Source organism: Desmodus rotundus, chromosome 8 (assembly GCF_022682495.2).
Source record: "Desmodus rotundus isolate HL8 chromosome 8, HLdesRot8A.1, whole genome shotgun sequence".
In the NCBI taxonomy this organism is placed as follows: Eukaryota; Metazoa; Chordata; class Mammalia; order Chiroptera; family Phyllostomidae; genus Desmodus; species Desmodus rotundus.
Genome location: NC_071394.1, coordinates 28,158,598 through 28,179,831, shown reverse-complemented (window position 1 = coordinate 28,179,831; position 21,234 = coordinate 28,158,598). Strand labels below are relative to the sequence as shown.

At 38.7% G+C, this 21,234-nt stretch overlaps 1 protein-coding gene across 2 annotated transcripts in view; it reads right to left on the bottom strand.

Annotated features, from left to right (window-relative positions):
- The window catches only part of STK3 (serine/threonine kinase 3), a 251,200-nt gene that overhangs the window by 186,366 nt on the left and 43,600 nt on the right, over positions 1-21,234 (bottom strand). For both annotated transcript variants that reach the window (XM_024572314.4, XM_045204882.3), the window contains exons 5-6: positions 3,397-3,561; positions 2,054-2,221 (exon numbers count right to left, since the gene is read on the bottom strand). In XM_024572314.4, coding sequence (XP_024428082.2) covers positions 2,054-2,221; positions 3,397-3,561 — 333 coding nt within the window. The remainder of the gene's footprint in view (positions 1-2,053; positions 2,222-3,396; positions 3,562-21,234) is intronic.

The following is a 21,234-nucleotide window of genomic DNA, read 5'->3' as shown; positions in this document are numbered from 1 at the left end:
TGATGCACCTCTTCTTGTCCCTAATTCTTCCTAAGCAAGCATGGGTCTCAAGTGGGCCTGGAGAATAGGCGTACTCAAAGGGTAGTCAAGTGATATTTTAAGGCCCTGGAAGGTAGGGGCCACAAATAATTCTTTGCTATCTGCTAGAGAGACTACCGTATTTTTCAGACCATAAGACACACCGAGGCTTTAGAGGAGGAAAACAGGAAAAAAAATTTTGAAGCAAAAAATGTGGTAAAATATTTAATAACATCCTTTAAAGCAGAAATCCTATAGCAAGCCAGGTAAGCTACATTCGGACTGTACGACGCACCCCCATTTTCCTCCCATATTTGGGGGGAAAAGTGTGGCTTATAGTCTGAAAAAACACAGTATTTGAATGGAAAAATAAGATTTACACAAGTGGGAGCAGACAGTAGTAATCTAAGTACTGGGTTAAATCCCAGCTCTGGCACTTAGCTAGGTTGCCTTGGATAACGAACTTTACGTCTCTAGCTCAGACTCAAATACACCTAGCTTGAAGAGTACCCAAAAGCCATCTGACTACAAGTGCCCAAGATAACTAATGAGATAAGATCATCTAATAAGAAATGAGAATTTGTGTTGCTGATTTTATGCCAACCTTGTATATATTTTTCATATTATTTCAAACAAATAATTCATGTTTTTATTTTCACTTGGGCAAAAAATTCATACGCACAAGAAAAATAATACAGATTACATACAACTGTATTACTCAATGAATTCTCTTTAAAATGGCAAGCAGATTTTTTAACATGTTAGGTAGAGTGCACTGTTACCTTTATTACTGAAACTCAATCCATAACAACATTGTAACACCAGAAATAATTCCAACATAGTCTTCTTCAGATATTCTAAAATACTGCATTATTTTTTCTCCCAACTATACTGGACACAAGTTTCTCCAGTCACACTAATACCATCTTCTCTTCTTTACACACATGTGCACACACACTTTTCTCTCTTTTTCTTCTCCTTTTTCCCTATATCCCTTCTTCTCGAGGTGACTACAGCCACTAGAGGGCAACAAGTTTACAAAGATAAATATAGATATCTGTAACGAATTGAGATTCACATGCTAATAAACACAACAACTGTATCATCACAAACCCTACAGCACAGACAATTAGACTTAAATATGCAAGATATACAGTACTTTAAATTCAAAAAGTATCATGGAAAAGGAGTTTACAGAGCATATAACAACGTTCAGAAAAAAGAACACAGTACATTTTCAACCAAAGTAAAACCAAAGGCATGAATACATGGAATGGACTGATAGGTCTGGCGGGGGGGGGGGCAGGGGACAGGAAGAGAGTAGCCAGAGAACATACATATGCATATATGCACAGGCTATGGACACAGATAATAATGTGGTGAAAGCTGGGGTGGGGAAGGAGGGCAGAGGTGGTGAGGGCTGGGTGGAGGGGGTCAAAGGGGAGAAAACAGTGGATCTGTAATAGTGTCAACAATAAAAAAAAACTTTTTTAAAGACATTACATTTTCTCAGTAAGCACTAACTAAAGAAGATTAATTTGTTTACAAGTTCATAGCAGTATTAGAAATAATAAATTAACATTTTTAAAATATTAACCTCAGATAAGAGAAGAAAAAGGGAAGAAACAAAAACACAGGAAGGCAGAATTTGCAGGGTGAGTAGAAAGGAACTGTTTCCTCCCAACGCCTCTACTGCCCCACTGAGAAGACAATGACTTGAAGAATGTAGTGACCTTACAAACCCTTTCTTCTACTGAAAAGCAAGGGAAGTTTTTACAGGTATATCTTTTGGGTAGGAAAACATTGATTGTAGAGAGAAATATAGCCTTCACTTCTCTGCTGACAATTAAGGATGGGGGCGGGGTGGGAAAAGTGTTACCAGTCACTTGATCTTTGAAAGATAATTTTACTATTTTTTGCACAGAACCTAAATTCAAATGAACTTATTTAATTTACTTTATATTTACTCACACTGACATTACAACGCTGCAACATTTACAACACTGACATTTTTAGGAAAACATCATTTTCTTACCCTCATTGGATGAATATCAGCATAAGGAGGTTTTCCTTCCGCCATCTCTATAGAAGTAATGCCCAGGGACCAGATGTCGGCCACACAGTTGTAGCCGATTTCTTGAATTACCTCAGGAGCCATCCAAAATGGAGTTCCTATCACAGTGTTGCGTTTTGCCATTGTGTCCTGCAAAAGCATTACACTGACATAAATAATAGTACAGAAACAGTAAGGAATCTGTTCGCCACCATATTCTTAAAACTATACATGTGAAACTCTCAACTACTACCGGTTACCAATGAAACTGACTATTTTCCTAAAATTTCAACTAGTCAGGCATGACATATTTAGGAATTCTGAATTCTAAAACAACCAAGAGTCCACAAATAACTTACTTCCACCACCGCCATGAAAGACAGTCATTAAAGACAGCATTATAACAGTGAAAGCTACACAAATGAACAAATGTAGCTTTCCTTTTCAAACATGTAAGCATTTTAATGACAGTAAACATTTTCATATTCACTCAATGTCCCTTAAATTGTAAATAAAAGTAATACTTAATACTCAAATTATGGCTCCTTCTACCCAAGAACAATGAAGTTATACTAGGTCTGCCCAGAAGGTATCCAGCCATGTAATATGAAAAACAGAGGCATTTATTGAAGAAGATACAAGAAATACTGAATATAGGACTATGTGCCTCAGTCCCCATCAAAGTAGGCACCTTGGGAACTCTCACAGTTCTCCCAATTGCCATCAGTTGGCCCAGTGTATTTTCCTGAATCTCATCAATGGTCTGAAATCTCTTCCCTTTCAAAGGTGATTTTAGTTTTGTGAAAAGCCAGAAGTTGCAGGGTGCCAAATCCGAGCTGGAGGGCGCTGAGTCACCTGGGAGATTTGATGTTTTGCCAAAAAGCTCTGCATGAGACGTGATACATGAGCAGGTGTTTGTCGTGACGAAGCTGCCAATCACCAGTGGCCCATAGCTGTGGCGTTCTGAATCATCTGAATAGTTTCCATGGAGGAATGTTCAAGCTTAATGCAAAATCTGATGCAGATTCATTGCTCTACCCAGTCATTTAGAATGCCACAGCCACGCAGTACACATGATCTCTCAATGGTGTATATACCAATGACTACTACGGTGAAGTCTTCTTTGTTCACACGAGTGCATTCCTGTCCACTCTCCTTGGCTACCAGGTTACATCAATGTCATGTAAACTGTTCTCGTTATATTAAGAATGGATGGAGTTTTTCCAGACAGACCTCATACAGTTTTTCCATACCCCCAAAAGTTACTAATCATAATCAAACCTGAACATATAAGCCAAAAGTATTTCCAAAATTATTACACTTACTGTTAACTGACCAGCCACACCAAAATCTGCCAATTTTGCATGTCCTTCTGTATTGAGAAGAATATTTCCAGCTTTTATATCTCTGTGGATTTTTCTCATAAAGTGTAAATACTCTAGTCCCTTCAAAGTAGATTTAAGAATAGTTGCAATTTCATCTTCTGTTAACTGAAAATAAATATTTTTAAAACTTGGTAAGTATACCATATTAGATAAATTCTTACAAGAGAGCATGATAACAAGCACTTCTAACAAACATCAAACCTCTAGGAAGAGGCTAAAAGGTAAAAACTGAAAACCTCTTTTCCCCCATACTTATTGCCATTTCAACTTTGTTAATGAAAAAATTTTCATCATTAAATTTCTCCTTTCTTTAAAATTATAAACATCATTCCTAAAGCACATAACATATCCCAAGAAACAACAGAGCCCTAAGAAATCAGTGTTTTCCACATCTTTTAGCAAAGAGGTAGCAATATCACAGTTATCTGTCCCGAAAAAGTAAATTCAGACAGTTCCCTGTGGTGCCTCCCATTCTCCGTAAAAATCAAAATCAACAGTTTTACATACAACAAAGGAAAGGAGAAAGGGTGGACTGCCCACAGACTTCTGCATGAAGCACCAGGAACACTCCTCCTGCTCCCAGCCAGGTCACTCCTCACCCACCCACGCCATGAATTTCTGACCCTAATAATGAGAACCGAAAAACGAAAATATCACAGAAAGACTAGAAGAATGAAAGAAAGAAAAAAACCATCGGAAGTTACTGCAAAGAAGTTCAGTAACTTCTTTTCACAAATCGTGTGAGCCAAGATGTGACTCCTATATGATCATAATCTATGCTTAACCACTATGCTACACAGCCTTCTTGACAAATCTTGTTCAAGTGCAACCTGTTAAAGCTATTTTTTTTTAGATTTTATTTATTTATTTTTAGAGAGAGGGGAAGGGAGGGAGAAAGAGAGAGAGACAGCAATGTGTGGTTGCCTCTCATTCACACCCTACTGGGGATCTGGCCTCCAACCCAGGCATGTGCCCTGACTGGGAATAGAACTGGTTGGTGATCCTTTGGTTTGCAGGCCTGCATTCAATCCACTGAGCCACATCAGCCAGGGCTGATAATGCTATTTTTATTGAAAACCTCTTCTGGGGTTTTAAGTACATCAAGTGATATCAAAGTCTCAGAATATTAAAACTTACTTCTCACTATAACACAACCACAAAATATAACCTAAAAAATAAGTTAAGGAAAGAGGGAAAAAAATCTCAATTTATATAAAGATAGAAGGCACTGCTCCACATGAGAAAAAAGGAAGTAAAAAATTTAAATGCCCAACAATGGAAAAATAAAAAGATACCGAGGAAATTAAAAAGATAAAACTATAAAGACCAGGTAGAATGTGAAAACAAATACTGGAAGAAGGTTCCACTGCCCCCCCAGCTTCACAGCAGTTCATGTCTTAATGCATCTACTTGGGCAACAACTGAAATTTGACATGTAAAAAAAAAATGAGGTAGGACCCCTATCTCATACCACATATAAAAATGTACTCAAAATGAATCAACGACATAAATGAGTTAAAACCACAAGATTCTTAGAATAAAACATAAGGGTAAATATTCATGACCTTGAGTTTGGCAATGGATCATTAGCTATGACATCAAAAGTACAAGAAACAAGTGTGAAAATTGACAAATTGGACTTCATCAAATTTTTTTAAATTTAAAGTATATTTTATTGATTATACACTATTACAGTTTTCCTAATTTTTTTCTCCCCTTGATCCCCTCTCTGCCCTGCACCACCCACTCTCCAGCATCTCACCCCACCCCCTTAATTAATATCCATGGGTTGTACATATAAGTTCTTTGGCTTCTCTTTTCCTTTACTATTCTTAACCTCTCCCCATCTATTTTATGACTACCAATTATGTTTCTTATTCCCTGTACCACCACCCCCATTCTTCCCCTCCCCCTCCCCACTGAAAACCCTCCATGTGATCTCCATTTCTCTGGTTCTTTTCCTGTTCTAGTCTGCTTAGTTTTTGTTTTTGTTTTTTAGGTTCAGTTGTTGATAGTTATGAGTTCGTTGTCATTTTACTGTTCATAGTTTTTGATCTTCTTTTTCTTAGATAAGTCCCTTTAACATTTCATATAATGCTTGGTAATGATGAACTCCTTTAACTTGACCTTATCTGGGAAGCACTTTATCTGCCCTTCCATTCTAAATGATAGCTTTGTTGGATAGAGCAATCTTGGATGTAGGTCCTTGCCTTCACAACTTCAAATACTTCTTTCCAGCCCCTTCTTGCCTGTAAGGTTTCTTTTGAGAAATCAGCTGATAACCTTATGGGAACTCCTTTTTAGGTAACTATCTCCTTTTCTCGTGCTGCTTTTAAGATTCTCTCCTTATCTTTCTTTAATCTTGGGCAATGTAATTATGATGTGTCTTGGTGTATTTCTTCTTCGGTCCAATTTCTTTGGGACTCTCGGAGCTTCCTGGACTTCCTGGAAGTCTTTTTCCTTTGCCAGATTGGGGAAGTTTTCCTTCATTATTTGTTCAAGTAAGTTTTCAATTTCTTGCTCTTCCTCTTTTCCTTCTGTCCCTATGGTTCGGATGTTGGAATGTTTAAAGTTGTCCCAGAAGTTCCTAAGCCTCTCCTCATTTTTTTGAATTCCTGTTTCTTCATTCTGTTCCAGTTGGATGTTTATTTCTTCCTTTTGTTCCAAACCATTGATTTGAGTCCCGGTTTCCTTCCAGTCACTGTTGGTTCCCTGTATATTTTGCTTTATTTCACTCTGGGTAGCCTTCATTTCTTCCTTCATTTTGCAACCAAACTCAAATCATTTCTGTGAGCATACTGATTACCACCAGTGTTTTGAACTCTGTATCAGATAGGTTGTCTATCTCCTTATCGCTTAGCTCTGTTTCTGGAGTTTTTATCCGTTCTTTCATTCAGGCCATATTTTTTTGTCTCGGTGCACCTGTTATGTTGTAAGGGGACGGAGCCTTGGGTATTCACCAGGGCAGGGCAACCCTCTTTGCTGCATTATGGTGCTGGCTGTGCGGGAGGGGTTGGTGAGGGAACAATGCTGCTCGCTTGCTCTGCTCTAGTCCCACTTTCAAATGTACTCTCCTGTGAGACTGGAGTTTCTCCCCCTGTCACAACCTCCTGCAATATTTTACAGCGAGTTTTGAGCCTTCAGTTTCCCATTCAGTCAGCCCCGCCTCGCCTGCGAGGTCCACCACCTTGCTGTGTGTCCTCTCCACTAGGCTGCCCGACTTTCCTGTCTCCAGCCCTCCTATTGGTCTGGGTGAATGTTTCTTTAACTCCTTGGTTCTCAGAGTTCCGTGCAGTTTGATTTTCTGGCAATTCTGGTTGTATATTGTTTTTAAATTGGTTGTTATCCTTCTTTTTGTTGTGCGAGGAAGCAAAGTGTTTCTACCTACATCTCCATCTTGGCTAGAACTCCCAAAATTAAAAAATTTTGTGTGTTAAAGAATACTATTAAGAAAGTGAAATGACTACCTACAGAATGGAAGAAAATGTTTGAAAATATTATATCTGGTAAGGGTCTAATATCTATAGAGTATATAAGGACCTATTCTACCTCAACAAAAAAAAGCCAAACAATCCAATTTAAACATAGGCAAAGGACTTGAATAGACATTTCTCCAAAGAATATATACAAATGGCCACCCATGAAAAGGAATCAGCATCATTTGTCATTAAGAAATGCAAGTCAAAACTACAGCAATGTACCACTTCACACCCACTAGGATGGCTGTGATAAAAAAAAAATAGAAACAACTGGGTTAGCAACGATGTGAAGAAATTAGAACTCTCATACATTGCTGGTGGGAATGTAAAATCATGCAACACTGTGGAAAACAATATTTAGTTCCTCAAAACATTTTTAAAAAGTTAAAAAAATATTACCATATGACCCAGCAATTCTATTGCTATGTATACACTCAAAAGAACTGAAAACTATAACAACAAATCTATTTGCATGAACGTTCATAGCAGTACTATTCACAATGTCCAAAGGGTTGAAATAACTGAAATGTCTATCAACGAATGAATGGATAAACAAATTATAATACATACATACTGTGGAATACTATTCAGCCATAAAAAAGAAATAAAGTACTGACATGTGCTTCAATGTGGATGAACCTCAAAAACATTACGCTAAGTGAAAGGAGCCAGATATAAAAAGGCATGTAATACATGAAATACTCAGAATAGGTAAGTCCATAGAAAACACAGCAGAGTGGTGATGGCCAGAAGTGCAAAAATTAGGAGTAGCTGCTTAAAAGGTATGGGGTGATGAAAATATTTTGGAACTAAACAGAGGTGATGGCTACACAACAAGGTGAAAACACTAATACTACTGAATTGTTCACTTTTAAATGGTTAGTTTTATGTTATGTGAATTTCACCTCAATTTTTCAAATGCCCTAACCATGTTAAAATTCCTGAGCAAATTGTAAGCTGGCTTATATTTGCATGTGACATCAATATATAATGTCATAAATGTATTTTACATGTCTATTTGTATGGAGTAACCTTGAATAATGGGTTAGTTTGGATAAATTTGCTTTCTTCATCAAAAAAGAAGGAAGGAAGGAAGGAAGGAAGGAAGGAAGGAAGGGAGGGAGGGAGGGAAGGAAGGAAGGAAGGAAGGAAGGAAGGGAAGGAAAGAAGGAGCAAAGAAAGAAAGAAAGAAACAACCTGAAACTCCTTCTGTTAACCTCTGAAGTGCCAACTTTCCCTAAACCTTTCCAAATTAAATGATCCGAAGACTATTCTAAACCATTTCTCAGTTATATACTGTCCAGTGGTAATCTGAGAACCCTACTTGACAAATCCACTCTACTGCAAGATAACTGATCCAGAATGCCATTTACTCATCCAGCAAACATTTACCAAGCACATTCCAAGAATATCAACAGTTGCAGGGGATACAGTAGTGAATAAAACAAGAAGTGTCCTTGTTCTCATGGAGCTTATATTCAATAGGGGAAGGGATAATTTGACGAAAATTTGATAGAAAAGAGTTAAATACAAGAAAATGTCAGCTTCTGGTTAGGATGCCGGGGCAGGAGAACATGGTACTAACATCCTCCCACAACCACATCAAAATTACAACTAAACTAAGAACCTTCATTGAGAACCGCCTGAAGTCTAGCTAAACACACAAGTCCTACAACTAAGGATATACAAAGGAAGCCACATCGAGACTGGTAGGAGGGGCAGAGACACAATCAGGCTGGTCCCACACCCACATGTGGTGGTTAAAAATCAAGAGGGATATTTCAGCCGCCGAGATCAACATGAGAGTGAGGGGTCCCAGACCCGCACCAGGCCCCCAGCCCAGGGTTCCAGTGCCAGGAAGAGATGTCCCCATAACTACTGGCTGTGCAAGCCAGCAGACTTCATGGCTGAGTGAGAGAGAGGACTGCTAAGTCACAGCCATGCCTCTTTCTAAGGCCGGCACATGGACTTTCTCAGACACATTCTCTCTGAGCTCCAGCACTGAGGCAGCATCTGGGAAGGCAGCAGGGACATATGAAAGGAACTGAATTGTCTGGCTTCAAGATGAGGGCTGGTGGGACAGCTTTATCCCAGACAGAGGTGTTAGCAGAGGCAATTGTCCCTTTGCTGAACTCTCCCCATACTGAGCCAGCAGTTAAGTCTCCGGCAAACTGGCTAACAATGTTAGCATTACCCTGGAGATTCCCAGAGACCCCAACCCACCAAACGTGCTTGACCATCCAAGACACTTCCAGTGGCATTTCCTTACAAATGGCCTGTCTTGGCTTATCCCGCCATCAACATTCTTAAAATTTCTCAAAGGTCCACAAACCCCAAACAAGCAGCATCTGGCCTCAGAGTGCCATGCACCTCTGGCTAAACAACCCCCTCACCCAAGCCTGGCACTAGTGGCAGCTGGCCTCAGTTCAAAGCACGGCCTTTCCCAGGCACCTCCAAGATGCACACAAGGGGCAACCATCTGAAGATTACTTTATAGCTCATGCTGGGTGGCCCTGGGCAGGGCAGAGGCAGAAGTGACCTTGGCCTGTACCTCCCATGAGGCCCCAGTGCCAGCACAACCAGCAGGCAACTCTAGACCATGCCGGAGCACCAGCCAACCACGTCCAACAGCAACACACTCAAGAGCCAAACTCAGATTTCCAGTCAAGATAGAAGCACAGGTAAACAAGGCTCGCCTCCTCACACAACTATATCAAAATTACAACTAAACTGTAAAACAACCATCACTTAGAATAGCCAGAAATCAAATTGAATGGAAGTCCAACAACTACAGAATTAAAGAAACCACATCTATTCAAACTGCTAGGACAGGCAGAGACCTGGAGATGCAGAACAGGCTGGTCCCACACCCACATGTGGTAGATAAAAAAGAAAGGTATATATCGGGAGTGAGGGTTCCCAGCATCACACCAGGTGCCCCAGCCCAGGGTTCCAATGCCAGGAAGATAAGTCATCATAACTTCTGGCTGTAAAAACCAGAAGGGATTGAGTCAGTGGAAGAAACTTCTTGAGTGTCAAGCAGTTCCTCTTAAAGAGCCCCCACACAGACTTACTCAGACTCACTTCCTCAGAGCTTTGGCACCAAGTATAGCTTGAAAGGCACCAGTAGCATCCAGGAAGGAACTGAAGTGTCTGGCATCAGGGCAAGCGCTGGGGGACAGCTTTCTCCCAAACAGAACTGCAGGCAGAGGCCATTGTTCCTTTTCTGAACCCTCCCCTAACAGAGCCACAAGGCCAGCAGGCAGGTGCCACATCTGAGCCTCCATGAACCTGACTCATGCTCTTTGCTTCACCCTGGTAATCCCTGAGGCTCTGCCCCACCGAACTTATGGGTAACCCACAAGCTGTAAACAGTGGCTTTTCCATATGAATGGCTTGTCTTGGCTCATGCTTCGGATCTTTCTATACCCTCTCAAAAAGCAACAGCCAACCTCAGGGTGCCAAGGGCCTCCTAATACCTCTTGTTAAGTGGCCCCAGGCCTGGAACTAGCAACAGTTTATCACGGTTCACAGTCTGGCATTGCTTGGGCACCTCCAAGCCCAGCATGAGTAGCAGCCATCTTCAGATGGCTTTATAGCTTATGCCAAGTGGCCCCAGACAGACAGGCAGTGGCTGACACTGGCCAGCACCATTTGGGAAACCCCAAAGCCTGTGTACCCAGTGATCAGCTACAGACCACATGGGAGCACCACCATCCAACCACCTCCACAAGCAACACACTCATGAGGCGGATTCAGTGGGCTCCAGAGCCCTGCTGAAGTAGGTCCTGTTCTGTGGAGTGGGATCCTACACAGCTGGTTCTCCATGGTGGGCGGAGGTTGGTGGTCAATGGTCACAGCCAGTCCTTTCAGTTGATCGGTCTGGGTAAATCCTTCCCATTGACCAGCCAACAGCAATCAAGACTCAGCTACAAGAGCAGGGTGTACTCGCCCCAAACAAAGGGCTCACCTCGAGTACCCATACCCAGATTGGGTAAGAGGAGAGGCTGTGCCAGCTGTCCTGAACCCTACAGGATACCTACTACATTAGGCCATGCTACAAAGACAGGAAGTCATAGCAGCTCTACCTATTACATAGAAACAAACACAAGGAGGCTGAAGAAACAAAGAAATAATACATATGAAAGAACAGATAAAAACTCCAGAGAAAGAACTAAACAAAATGGAGATAAGCAATCTATCAGATGCAAAGATCAAAACAATGGTTATAAGAATGCTCAACAAACTTTGTAGAAGAACCCATCAACTCAGTGAGAATGTCAACAAAGATATAGGTAACAAAAATGGAGATAGAAAACACAAAAAAGGACCAGTAAGAAATTAAGAATCCAATAACTGAAATGAAGAATACTCTAGAAGAAATCGACAGTAGACTTGATATAGAAGAGGACTGAATCAGTGATTTGGAAGATAATGTAGCAGCAACACCCAATTAGAACAGCAAAAAGAAAAAAGAATCAAAAAAATGAGGACAGTTTAAGGGGCCTCTGAGACAACATCCAGCATACCAAAAGCAGAAGAGACAGGGCAGGGAATTGAAAACCTATTTGAAAAAATCAGAACTGCAAACTTTCACAACTTGGTGAAGAAAACAGACACACAAATCCAGGAAACACTGAGTGGCCCAAATAAGATGAATTCAAAGAGGCTCACACCAAACACACCATAATTAAAATGGCAAAGGTTACAGACAAAGATGGAATCCTAAAAGTAGTAAGAGAAAAGCAGTTAGTTACCTACAAAGGAGCTCCCATAAGACTGTCACCTGATTTTTCCACAAATACACTGCAGGCCAGAAGGGATTGGCAGGAAATATTCAAAGTGATGAAAAGCAAGGATCTACAAAATAACTCTATCCAGCAAAGCTATCATTTAGAATCAGAGGACAGATAAAGAGCTTCCCAGACAAGAAAAAGCTAAAGGACTTCATCACTACCAAACCAGTATTACAAGAAATGTTAAAGGATCTTCTTTAAGAACAAAAAATAAAAATATGAGTAAAATGGCATTAAATGCATAACTATCAACAATTACTGTAAATGCAAATGGGTTAAATGCTAGCTGAATGGGTAAGAAAACAAGACCCATATAAATGCTGTCTACAAGAGACTCACTTCACATCAAAAGACACCCAGAGTGAAAGGGATGGAAAAAGATATTTTATGAAAATGAAAACAACAAAACAAAAGGCTGGGGTAACAATACTTATACCAGACAAAATAGACTGAAAAACAAAGGCTGTAACAACAGTCAAAGAAGAACCCAGTAATTCTACTCCTGGGTGTTTTTCCGAAGAAACCTCAAACACTAATTCAAAAAGATATATGCATCCCTATGGTCACTGAAGCAAATTTACAGTGGCCAGATACGAAAACAGCCTGAGTGCCCATCAACAAGCGAATGTATAAAGAAGATGTGGTACATATATACAATGAAATATTACTCAGCCATAAAAAAGAACAAAATCTTACCATTTACAACAGCGTGGGTGGACCTAGAGGGCATTGTGATAAGTAAAGTCAGAGAAAGACTAGTACCATATGACTTCACTTATATGCAGAATCTAACGAACACAATATACAAACTAACAAAACAGAAACAGACCCATAGATACAGAAAACATTCTGATGGTTGCCAGAGGAGCTGGGGGTTGGTGTGCTGGGTGAAAATGGTGAAGGGATTAAGAAGCACAAATTGGCAGCTACGAAATAGTCACAGGGATGTAAAGGACAGATAGGCAACATAGTAATATTGTAATAACTGTGTATGGTGCCGATGGACTTATTAGACTTACTGGGGCGATCACTTCACAAGGTATATAAATGTCTAATCACTGAGCTGTATACTTGAAACTAATATAAGGTATGTCAACTGTAACTGGAAAATAAATAAATAACATTAAAAAATTTTGTTTCAATGTCAGTGACAATTGCTATGAGTACAATAAAATAAAGAACTATTGATAGAGAATGATTGAAAAAGACTCTTTAGACTAGAAATTGAAAAAACCCCGAGATATTTTTGCTGAGGTCTAAATGACCAGCTATCTGGAAACATAACATACCATGCAAAGGAAACAAAAAATAAAAACACTGTAATTCAATAAAAAGCCTCCCACATTCGCACTCAAGAAAGAAGGCTGAAGTTCAGTGACTCGGGAGGACGCTGGCTCTAGATGCAATATGAGAGACTGGCAAGGGTCAGCACATATAAGGCTTTACAAAAGCTCATGGATGTGGAGTTTAAATTATTTGAAAATTCTGGTACTTTCAAAATTCATTCTCCACCTTCTATCAGATGGTCTGACTTGATGGTGCATAGAAAGCAAGCCCTGTGCTCTCAAGTGGTACTGTCCCTCTGAGTAGCCCCCGAGCATCTGAAACATGACCAGCCCAAACTGAGACACGTTCTAAATGTAAGGTATACAACAAAGTTCAAGGCTTAGTACAAAAAGCAGAATGTAAGAATCTCATTAATAATTTTATTATATTGATTACACTTTCCAATATTTATATATAATTTAAAATGTGTTCACGTTTAACTAAGTAATTCATAGTAATAAAATACTGTTATTAGGAAATAAAAAGAATTTAATTGTTTTTAAAGGTGGTTAGTAGGAAATTTAAAATTATATATTATGTTTATAATAGTATATATTATTTCATGCTTCTACTCCTTTTATGTTTCTCCTGGACAGCACTGCACTAAGGAAAGGATCACAAGAGCAAGGATCTTCATTTTGTTCACCGATGCTTGCAATCAGCAATGCTTGGGACTAAGCCTGGCGTACAGTCAGCACTTGATAAATAATGAATGAAAGGATACTGACTTGTAGTTATGAAAGAAGATACCACATGTGATGTTCCCAATCTTTCTAAATTAACGGTTTGCAATCAAGGAGAGGGAAAGAGAGGGAGCAGTATGGTTTCGGGCCACGGCACTGCACCACTACAGACGGTGCAAGCTGGTGATACTGTCGTATATGCCCGGGTTTTCTCTCCTCTCTCCATCCCCAACTTCTGGTGTAAAGATTAAAGCACTTGGGGCATCGCCAGTCCATTAAATTGTGTTTAATCACTTCAATGCTGACCTTTTCAGTTACCTAAACTTCAAATTTTATCGACTTAACATTCCACTCTCTCCAACCGAGAAGTCATTAATCCTGTATTAACTCTTTGATTTACCTCCAGTACTCTACACTGTATTTCAAAGCTACATTAGAGAAATTTCAGAATTAAACAGACCCACTATATTTCAGGGTCTCGGATATATCGATTCCAATGCTGTAAAGCATGAGCCACTGGACAAATCCACAGCAAGACCAAAGGAAGATTTGTCAGAGATGATATACTGATTTATAAACTCTGGCTTTGCTAGATGATTTCAAAGATTCATTCCAACTCTGTGATTCTATAATATATTAACAAAAAATCCTCATAGTCTTTACTTAACAGCTAAATGAATTCACATTAGTGTGGACACCATCTTTCTATTCTTTCAACAAATACCTCCATCTCACCAGCGCTCCCGTACAGACTCTGCTGAGTACACGTGGTGAAGAAACCGGCAGTCCCGGGCCTTATGCAACTTACAAGAATGCCCCAGGGCAGAGCCTGTATGTGGCCCTGAATTATTAAAGCTGGAGAGGGCATATCTGAAGCCAATAGGTAAAATTTATAAAGTCCCGTCACTTCATATCCTGCCCTAATCAAAAAATGATGCAATATCCAGACATTCATACTGATACCTGGATATGTCTTAATTTAAAATTATTTTGCTAGAGTACTATTTTAACAATACATTTGAATAGTAAGGCTCAAATGTGGTATCTGCACTTTAAGCTTTTTAACTTCAGTTATGAAATAAAAGGTTCCTATCCCTCAAAAAATCATTTAAACAACAGTAGTCTAGCGAAGAAATATTTTCTACAACACAGAGGTATAATGTCTCAAATCTTTATAGTAAGTTACCATTATAAAGAGTACATTATGTGACTCTCACAACAACTCAAGTAAACGGCGACATATTATCATCCCTTTTTATGGACGAGGGAACAAATTCAGAGAAATTAAATGGTGTATCAGATGTCATACAACCGTTACGCAGCAGAGCCTACATGTTCTCTGGCTCTACAACGCATACCTCTATCTGCCAGATGTCACAAACATAAATGTATAAATGCGTTTCAATAAAGAAAATAGGGAGTTGCAAGGCTTGTTCCAAGGGTGACAGTCAAAAATACGTCACCATCAGTGAAGGCAACGTCCAATAGAGACAGTCACCAGCCATCATCCCAGTCAATCAGAACAGCTACCACTGATTAACAACAGGAAAAGTGCATACCAGCCATCAACAAGCAGGAGAACAATGTCAGGCAGGGTGTCTACCTCATCGCAGCATTCAAATTTACATTATTTTAAATCATGTGCCAGCCAAACAAAACAAGTGTACCTGTTAATGAACTCTGCAAGTAAGCAGACTCACCTGGCCCAGGAAGTAACCTTAACTAAGGATGTTATAGGTGGTTTTCTGAGTATTTTATTGAAAACAGATGTTTAATCCCACTAAAAGAAACATATTTCAATGATAAACCTTTTAAAAATATTTAAATATAAATAGAAGAAAATTAAAGTATCAAATCAGTAGACAGGAAGAATAGTTTCTAATCAAAAATGCAAAGAATTATAAGGATTTATTAACTCTGTCTACTTAAAAATTATAAACTAAGAAAACTTTAAAAATATTCAGAGCAAATATAGTAAGGTATTTAGTGTATAGCATTATTTACAGTGTAAAGAGTTCACATAAATCCTCAGAAAATAATTAAACACCAATAAATAAATAGGCAAAAAATGAATACACAATTCAAAAAACTAAAAATAGAGCTGGGTAACATAGATGGAAAATATTAAACTACACTAATTAGCAAAGAAAAGCAAATTAAAACAATGAGGTATCAATTATAAAACTATACCATATGGGTAACAACGTTGCTGAATATTAATAGCACATGTGTGGCAGAAAGGAAGAGTATCAACTACGTGTAAAAATGATCTAAGAATGCAGAATTATTTTCCAAAAAGCTCTAGATAACATTCATTCACTGAAAAACTAAGAAACATTTATTGAGCACCTGTTCTACATTGAATCTAAAAATAAATCTCTACTAAACTATTATGAAAAGCACTTTCAAAATGAAATGGAACCACAGCTGAGAGCAATTAATTCAGGAAAGAGTAAGTGGCATCCTAATTAGGTTTTGCATAAGAAAAGTAGTTCACTGTCCAGAAAAAGGAAAGATTCTGAATTAGGGTAATTCAAATAATTAATCGAAAAAGACTAATAAAACAGTTATGAAACAGTACTCACAAATCAAGTACGGCCCACTTTTCTTATTTTAATATGAAAAATGGTAAATAGTGATGGGCCAAATTTCAGCCTTGTAACTGCCAAGACGCAGGTAAACCTTATCAAATTTTGGAGAAGTAAATGTTTACGTGACTCTTTGAAACACTAATGGTATCAAATGAACTTCGGATAACAGCAATACCTATTTCAACGTTTCTCAAAACACCTGTATCACTAATGCAGATGAGAAAGGAAGGAGACAGGAACTTGTGTTGGACACAACACGGTAGCCTTGGTCTGGATGTTATTTCCTATCTATTAGAGACACGTTGGCTTTTTTGTTTTAAAGAAAGGAAGGAGGGAGGGAAAGTTTGTTTAGTTAGCTGACAGTCATTTTCCTAAATGGAATTTTGTTTACAAAATAAATGTTTTGAAAAATTCACTTACATATAAGCAAACATCCAAAAGTGTCCTGATTTCTACTTGGCAACAGAGAGCACTACTGGTTCTCAATACTATATAAAATTTAAAGTAGTATCTTTCTTATTTCTATAATTAAGACTTTTCATCATTTCAGATAGACCCATATCCAACCACTTCAAAATGGTCAAGTTTTTACTGAAAACATCTAGAAGGGGGAAAAAAATCCCACAGGAGAGAGGGTCTACTTTACACAGAAGGTGGTCACATGAGATTTCAGTTCTGAGATGAAAACCTCCTAGCTGCTTTCTCAAACCACAGCTAACACTTCTTCTAATGATATCTGTCCAGAATCCTTTCCAATGAAAAGTTCTACCAACAAAGTACTTCATTTATGGACTTAAGTAGGTTATCTTCCACACAGTACAGGTTTCATTTTGTCGCTATATAAGAAGGAGGGTGGGAGAAAGATAATGAACCCTGAAGGAAATACTCAGTAATCAGGGATGAAAATGAGACTTTTATAATGGAGCTAACAATACATTAAAAGACGGAAGTCTACATCTGGTTTCAATACTGCTATGAATTCACTGGAAAATTTAAAAAGAATCTCACTGTACAAAAACAAAAAGATGGTTTTGATAGGCTTTAGTCCTCTGGTTACTTTTGTTTCTAGACTTATATGATTAGTTTAATGATATGATACATTCAATATGTCACTGTGTGTATGGCTTGGATAAAAAATGCACCCTCCAACTTGTCTCAAGGGCACATGCACAAGCTGTCTTAAAATGCATATACTGCCGAAATGTTTTTGCGTCAGTAGAAACAAAGTGAGGTTTTGTAAGTTTGTATAAAATGTAAAAACTTTTTACTTTCTAAAAATGAATCTTTGACAATCTTAGCTAAATTTAGCTTTTGATATATTATTTTTGCATATAAAATAATGCATTGATTCTATATTTAGTACCTGTTATATATTAAGGAAACAAAAAATTTTGAGACACAGTTCCCCCTTTCAACTGCCACAGACAGATACACAGATAACTATAGATATTTCAGTATAAAATTTTAAGTTGTAACTTTTACAGTGACTTTTCATAAAGTCTTTGAAAACCATTTAATTAAATTTACTGATGTGAGCTCTGGCTGGTGTGGCTCAGTGGATTTACCACTGGCCTGCGAACCAAAGGGTCACTGGTTCAATTCCCAGTCAGGGCATATGCCTGGGTTGTGGACCAAGTCCCCAGTAGGGGACGAATGAGAGGCAACCACACATTGATGTTTCTCTCCCTCTCTTTCTGCCTCCCTTTCCCTCTCTCTAAAAATAATTTTTTAATCTTTAATAAATAAATACATAAATTTACTGATGTGATCTTTATAGTCTTTTAAGGCCTGAATCTTACCTCTTTCAAGAAATCATCCCGTGTATGCCCCAAGTCAGGATTTACCTATCAGTGACGACAGTAACACCAACAGCAGCTTACATTTATTGAGTTTCTACTACACCAACCACATTAAAGGTATCATTTCACTCGATGCCCAAACACAACTGTGGAAGGTAGGCACTAACAAGAATTCACTGAAAGCCTGTTACACTGCCTTTCCTTCATGGTGCTCAGAATTAGGTGGGAAGGAAGGGACACAGAACAAGTTACGGCACTCAGTGATACCTGCAACAACAGGATCAGCTAGAGGACCACTCCAGGACGCAGTTCCTAAAGGCGATTATGCATCAGAACCAGTATTCTTAAAATAAAATTCAAACCATCTAATGTAACCCTCAAGGCCTTGCATGATGTAGTTCCCGTCAGCCTTGATGATCTCATTACACAATTCTTCCCACTCTAGGAAGCCTTCACAGAGGAGGTGACTTTTCAGTGGACTCTTGAAGAATGAACAAAGTCTGTCAGGTGACCAACGAAGGAAGAAAATACCAGGAATGTGTGAAGGCAATGGGCATAAAAATGTGTGAAGTCTAGTACTAGTGAATAGTTCTTTGTGTTTGAATATGACGTGTACGGGAAAATAACGCAAAATGTGAAGGTAGACGAGGGCCGAGCTCTGCTTTATATACCTACCTATTCTTAAGGGGAAAGATGGTATGATCATACCTGATCTTTTAGAGAAAAAACTCTGACAGCAGACTCAGACAGAGACCGGAATTAGGAAGACCAGTATGGAGGACCTAATAGTGAAATCATTTGTAGTAGTAGTAATAGCTAGCTGTGGTAGCAGCTAAAACCCAATGAAGATTTCTGTGGTGGAATTAATAATAAACATCTTAGGCAAAATTAGACAAAATTAGGGAAGATGAAGAGGAGTCAGAGCATGTAGTGAAGCAGAAAGGCACTGAAGGCAAAATCCGTACTTTTTTCATAATTCAAACTGAAACTGCCCCAGCACTGAGGAAACAAATCACACATGGCTTAGGTAGCACCCCGTCAACCAAAAAAAAAAAAAAAGTCATTAAAAATGGACATGCCCTCTGACCCAGGAATTCCATGTCTCACACACAATGTATCCAATGGCCCGAACAACACAAGTGTGCCGATGCGTATGTACAAAACGTTTCTGCATTGCCCTGGCCAGGTGGCTCAGTTGGTTGGAGCATCATCCCCTGCACAAAAAGGCTGAGGGTTTGATCCCCAGTCAGGGCACATACCTAGGTTGCAGGTTCAGTCCCTGGTTAGGTGTGTACGGGAAGCAACTGATCAATGTTTCTCTCTCTCTCTAAAATCAATGAAAATATCCTCAGGTAAGGATTTTTTTTTTTTAACAAAAAGGTTTTCTGCATTGACTATAAAAACGAAAACTAAAAAGTTGGAACTCATTTTATCCAAAAGTACTGAAGAAAATACACTGTGTTATACACACATAGACCTACATGTACTGGTAAGGGGAAAATAGCGAAAGATACATCAGAAGTTTTTTTTTTTAAAGGCAACATGTAGAAGACCAATGCAGAAGACCACATATAGTATGAATCCCTGGTATAAAACATGATATGCATACACATGTGCTGAAAAGAACACACCGAAAACTGTTACCTGGCATTACCCCAAGGAAGTAAAATTTAGGAATGAGTGAGGACACACCACGTTCCTTTTCTGTACCATTTGTAATTTTTTACAATGTGCTCTTATTACTTTAATTTTTTCCTTAATTTATATAATTAGAGGAAGAAGGAGTTTACACATTCTGGTTAAATGTGTAGAGAATTGTGTGAAACAATTTTAAAAGATCTCCATCTAAAATTGTTAAAAAGTAGAGATTTGCCACACCTAAGGAGCTAAGTTTCCATTTCTAGAAAATTAACTTACACATATTTCTTGATTTCCTAAGATTAAACAGCGTCTACTGGCTAGGACACAATGATTTTTTAACATATTTTCCTAATCCTAAAGAAGATCCACCACTTCAACAAATATCACAAAATACCTCCTGCAGATAACTAGTAATTAAAAAATTAAATACCATTTTGTAAAGTTACTGCCTTAACAGTAATAAAATAGTAGTAGTTTACACTTGTGTAGAACTTCACAGGTTACAAAATGCTTTTGACACTCACCATCTTTGTTCCTCACAAGAAAACACTGAGGTAGGTAAGGCCAGTAATAGGATACTAGGTCCATTTGAGGGTTATGTATCTGAAATTTAGAGGAGTTATACAATGTACCCAAGGTCAAAGAGCTAATAAGTTAACAACCCAGGAACTGATGCTTGGTCTTCTGGTTCCACATTCAGGAGTCTTTACACTAAACCACATCACTCCAAGTAACCACTGCCATGGTGAGCCAAGGGCAAGGTTTATGACAGGGACACAGGGCTCACCATAAATCTGGCAATGACAAGCAGTCTGCAGGAGAAGAATGTACAATATAAAAATACAGTGCATGAAGGTGGGCCTGACTGACGAAAGAGAAATAGAACCGGGAGAAGTGCCAAGAAGAATAGCAACTAAGTTGAAGACTGGGCAGGTTACCAATAAGGGAAGCCAAAGAAATACCTCTTTGTAAGCTTAATTTACTTAGTTAAGGTAGACGAGAAAGGTATTGGAGGGACTGTGTTGTAATGTGAAAAAAAATCATAAAGAAAAGTGTTTATAATCCAATCAAAAGATTTAGAAAAGATGTAATGGAGCGTGATGTGTGTGATGTACTTAATCAGAGATTAAGACGTGGCATAAGATTGCCATGAAAAGTCTTGAGGGTCTAATCCTACGGTGCATGGTCATGTTAATACTGTGGGTTGGAACTTTAAGAGGCATGTGTGCAATATACTTAGAACTTGATCTCACTCAACGGGAGACACCAAATAAGGAGCAAGAATTACTTTCTGCGCAAAAGGACTCACACTCCTAAGATTCTAGTGTAGCACTGAACCTGCTCAGGCTTAGAAAATCCTTTTAAGAATACGGGCCACGGACACCAGAACTAATTAATGCCAGGGTCAGGCCACCCTGGTCTAGAGGGAACCACGGGCCTTCAATCCTGATGAGTGGACTTTC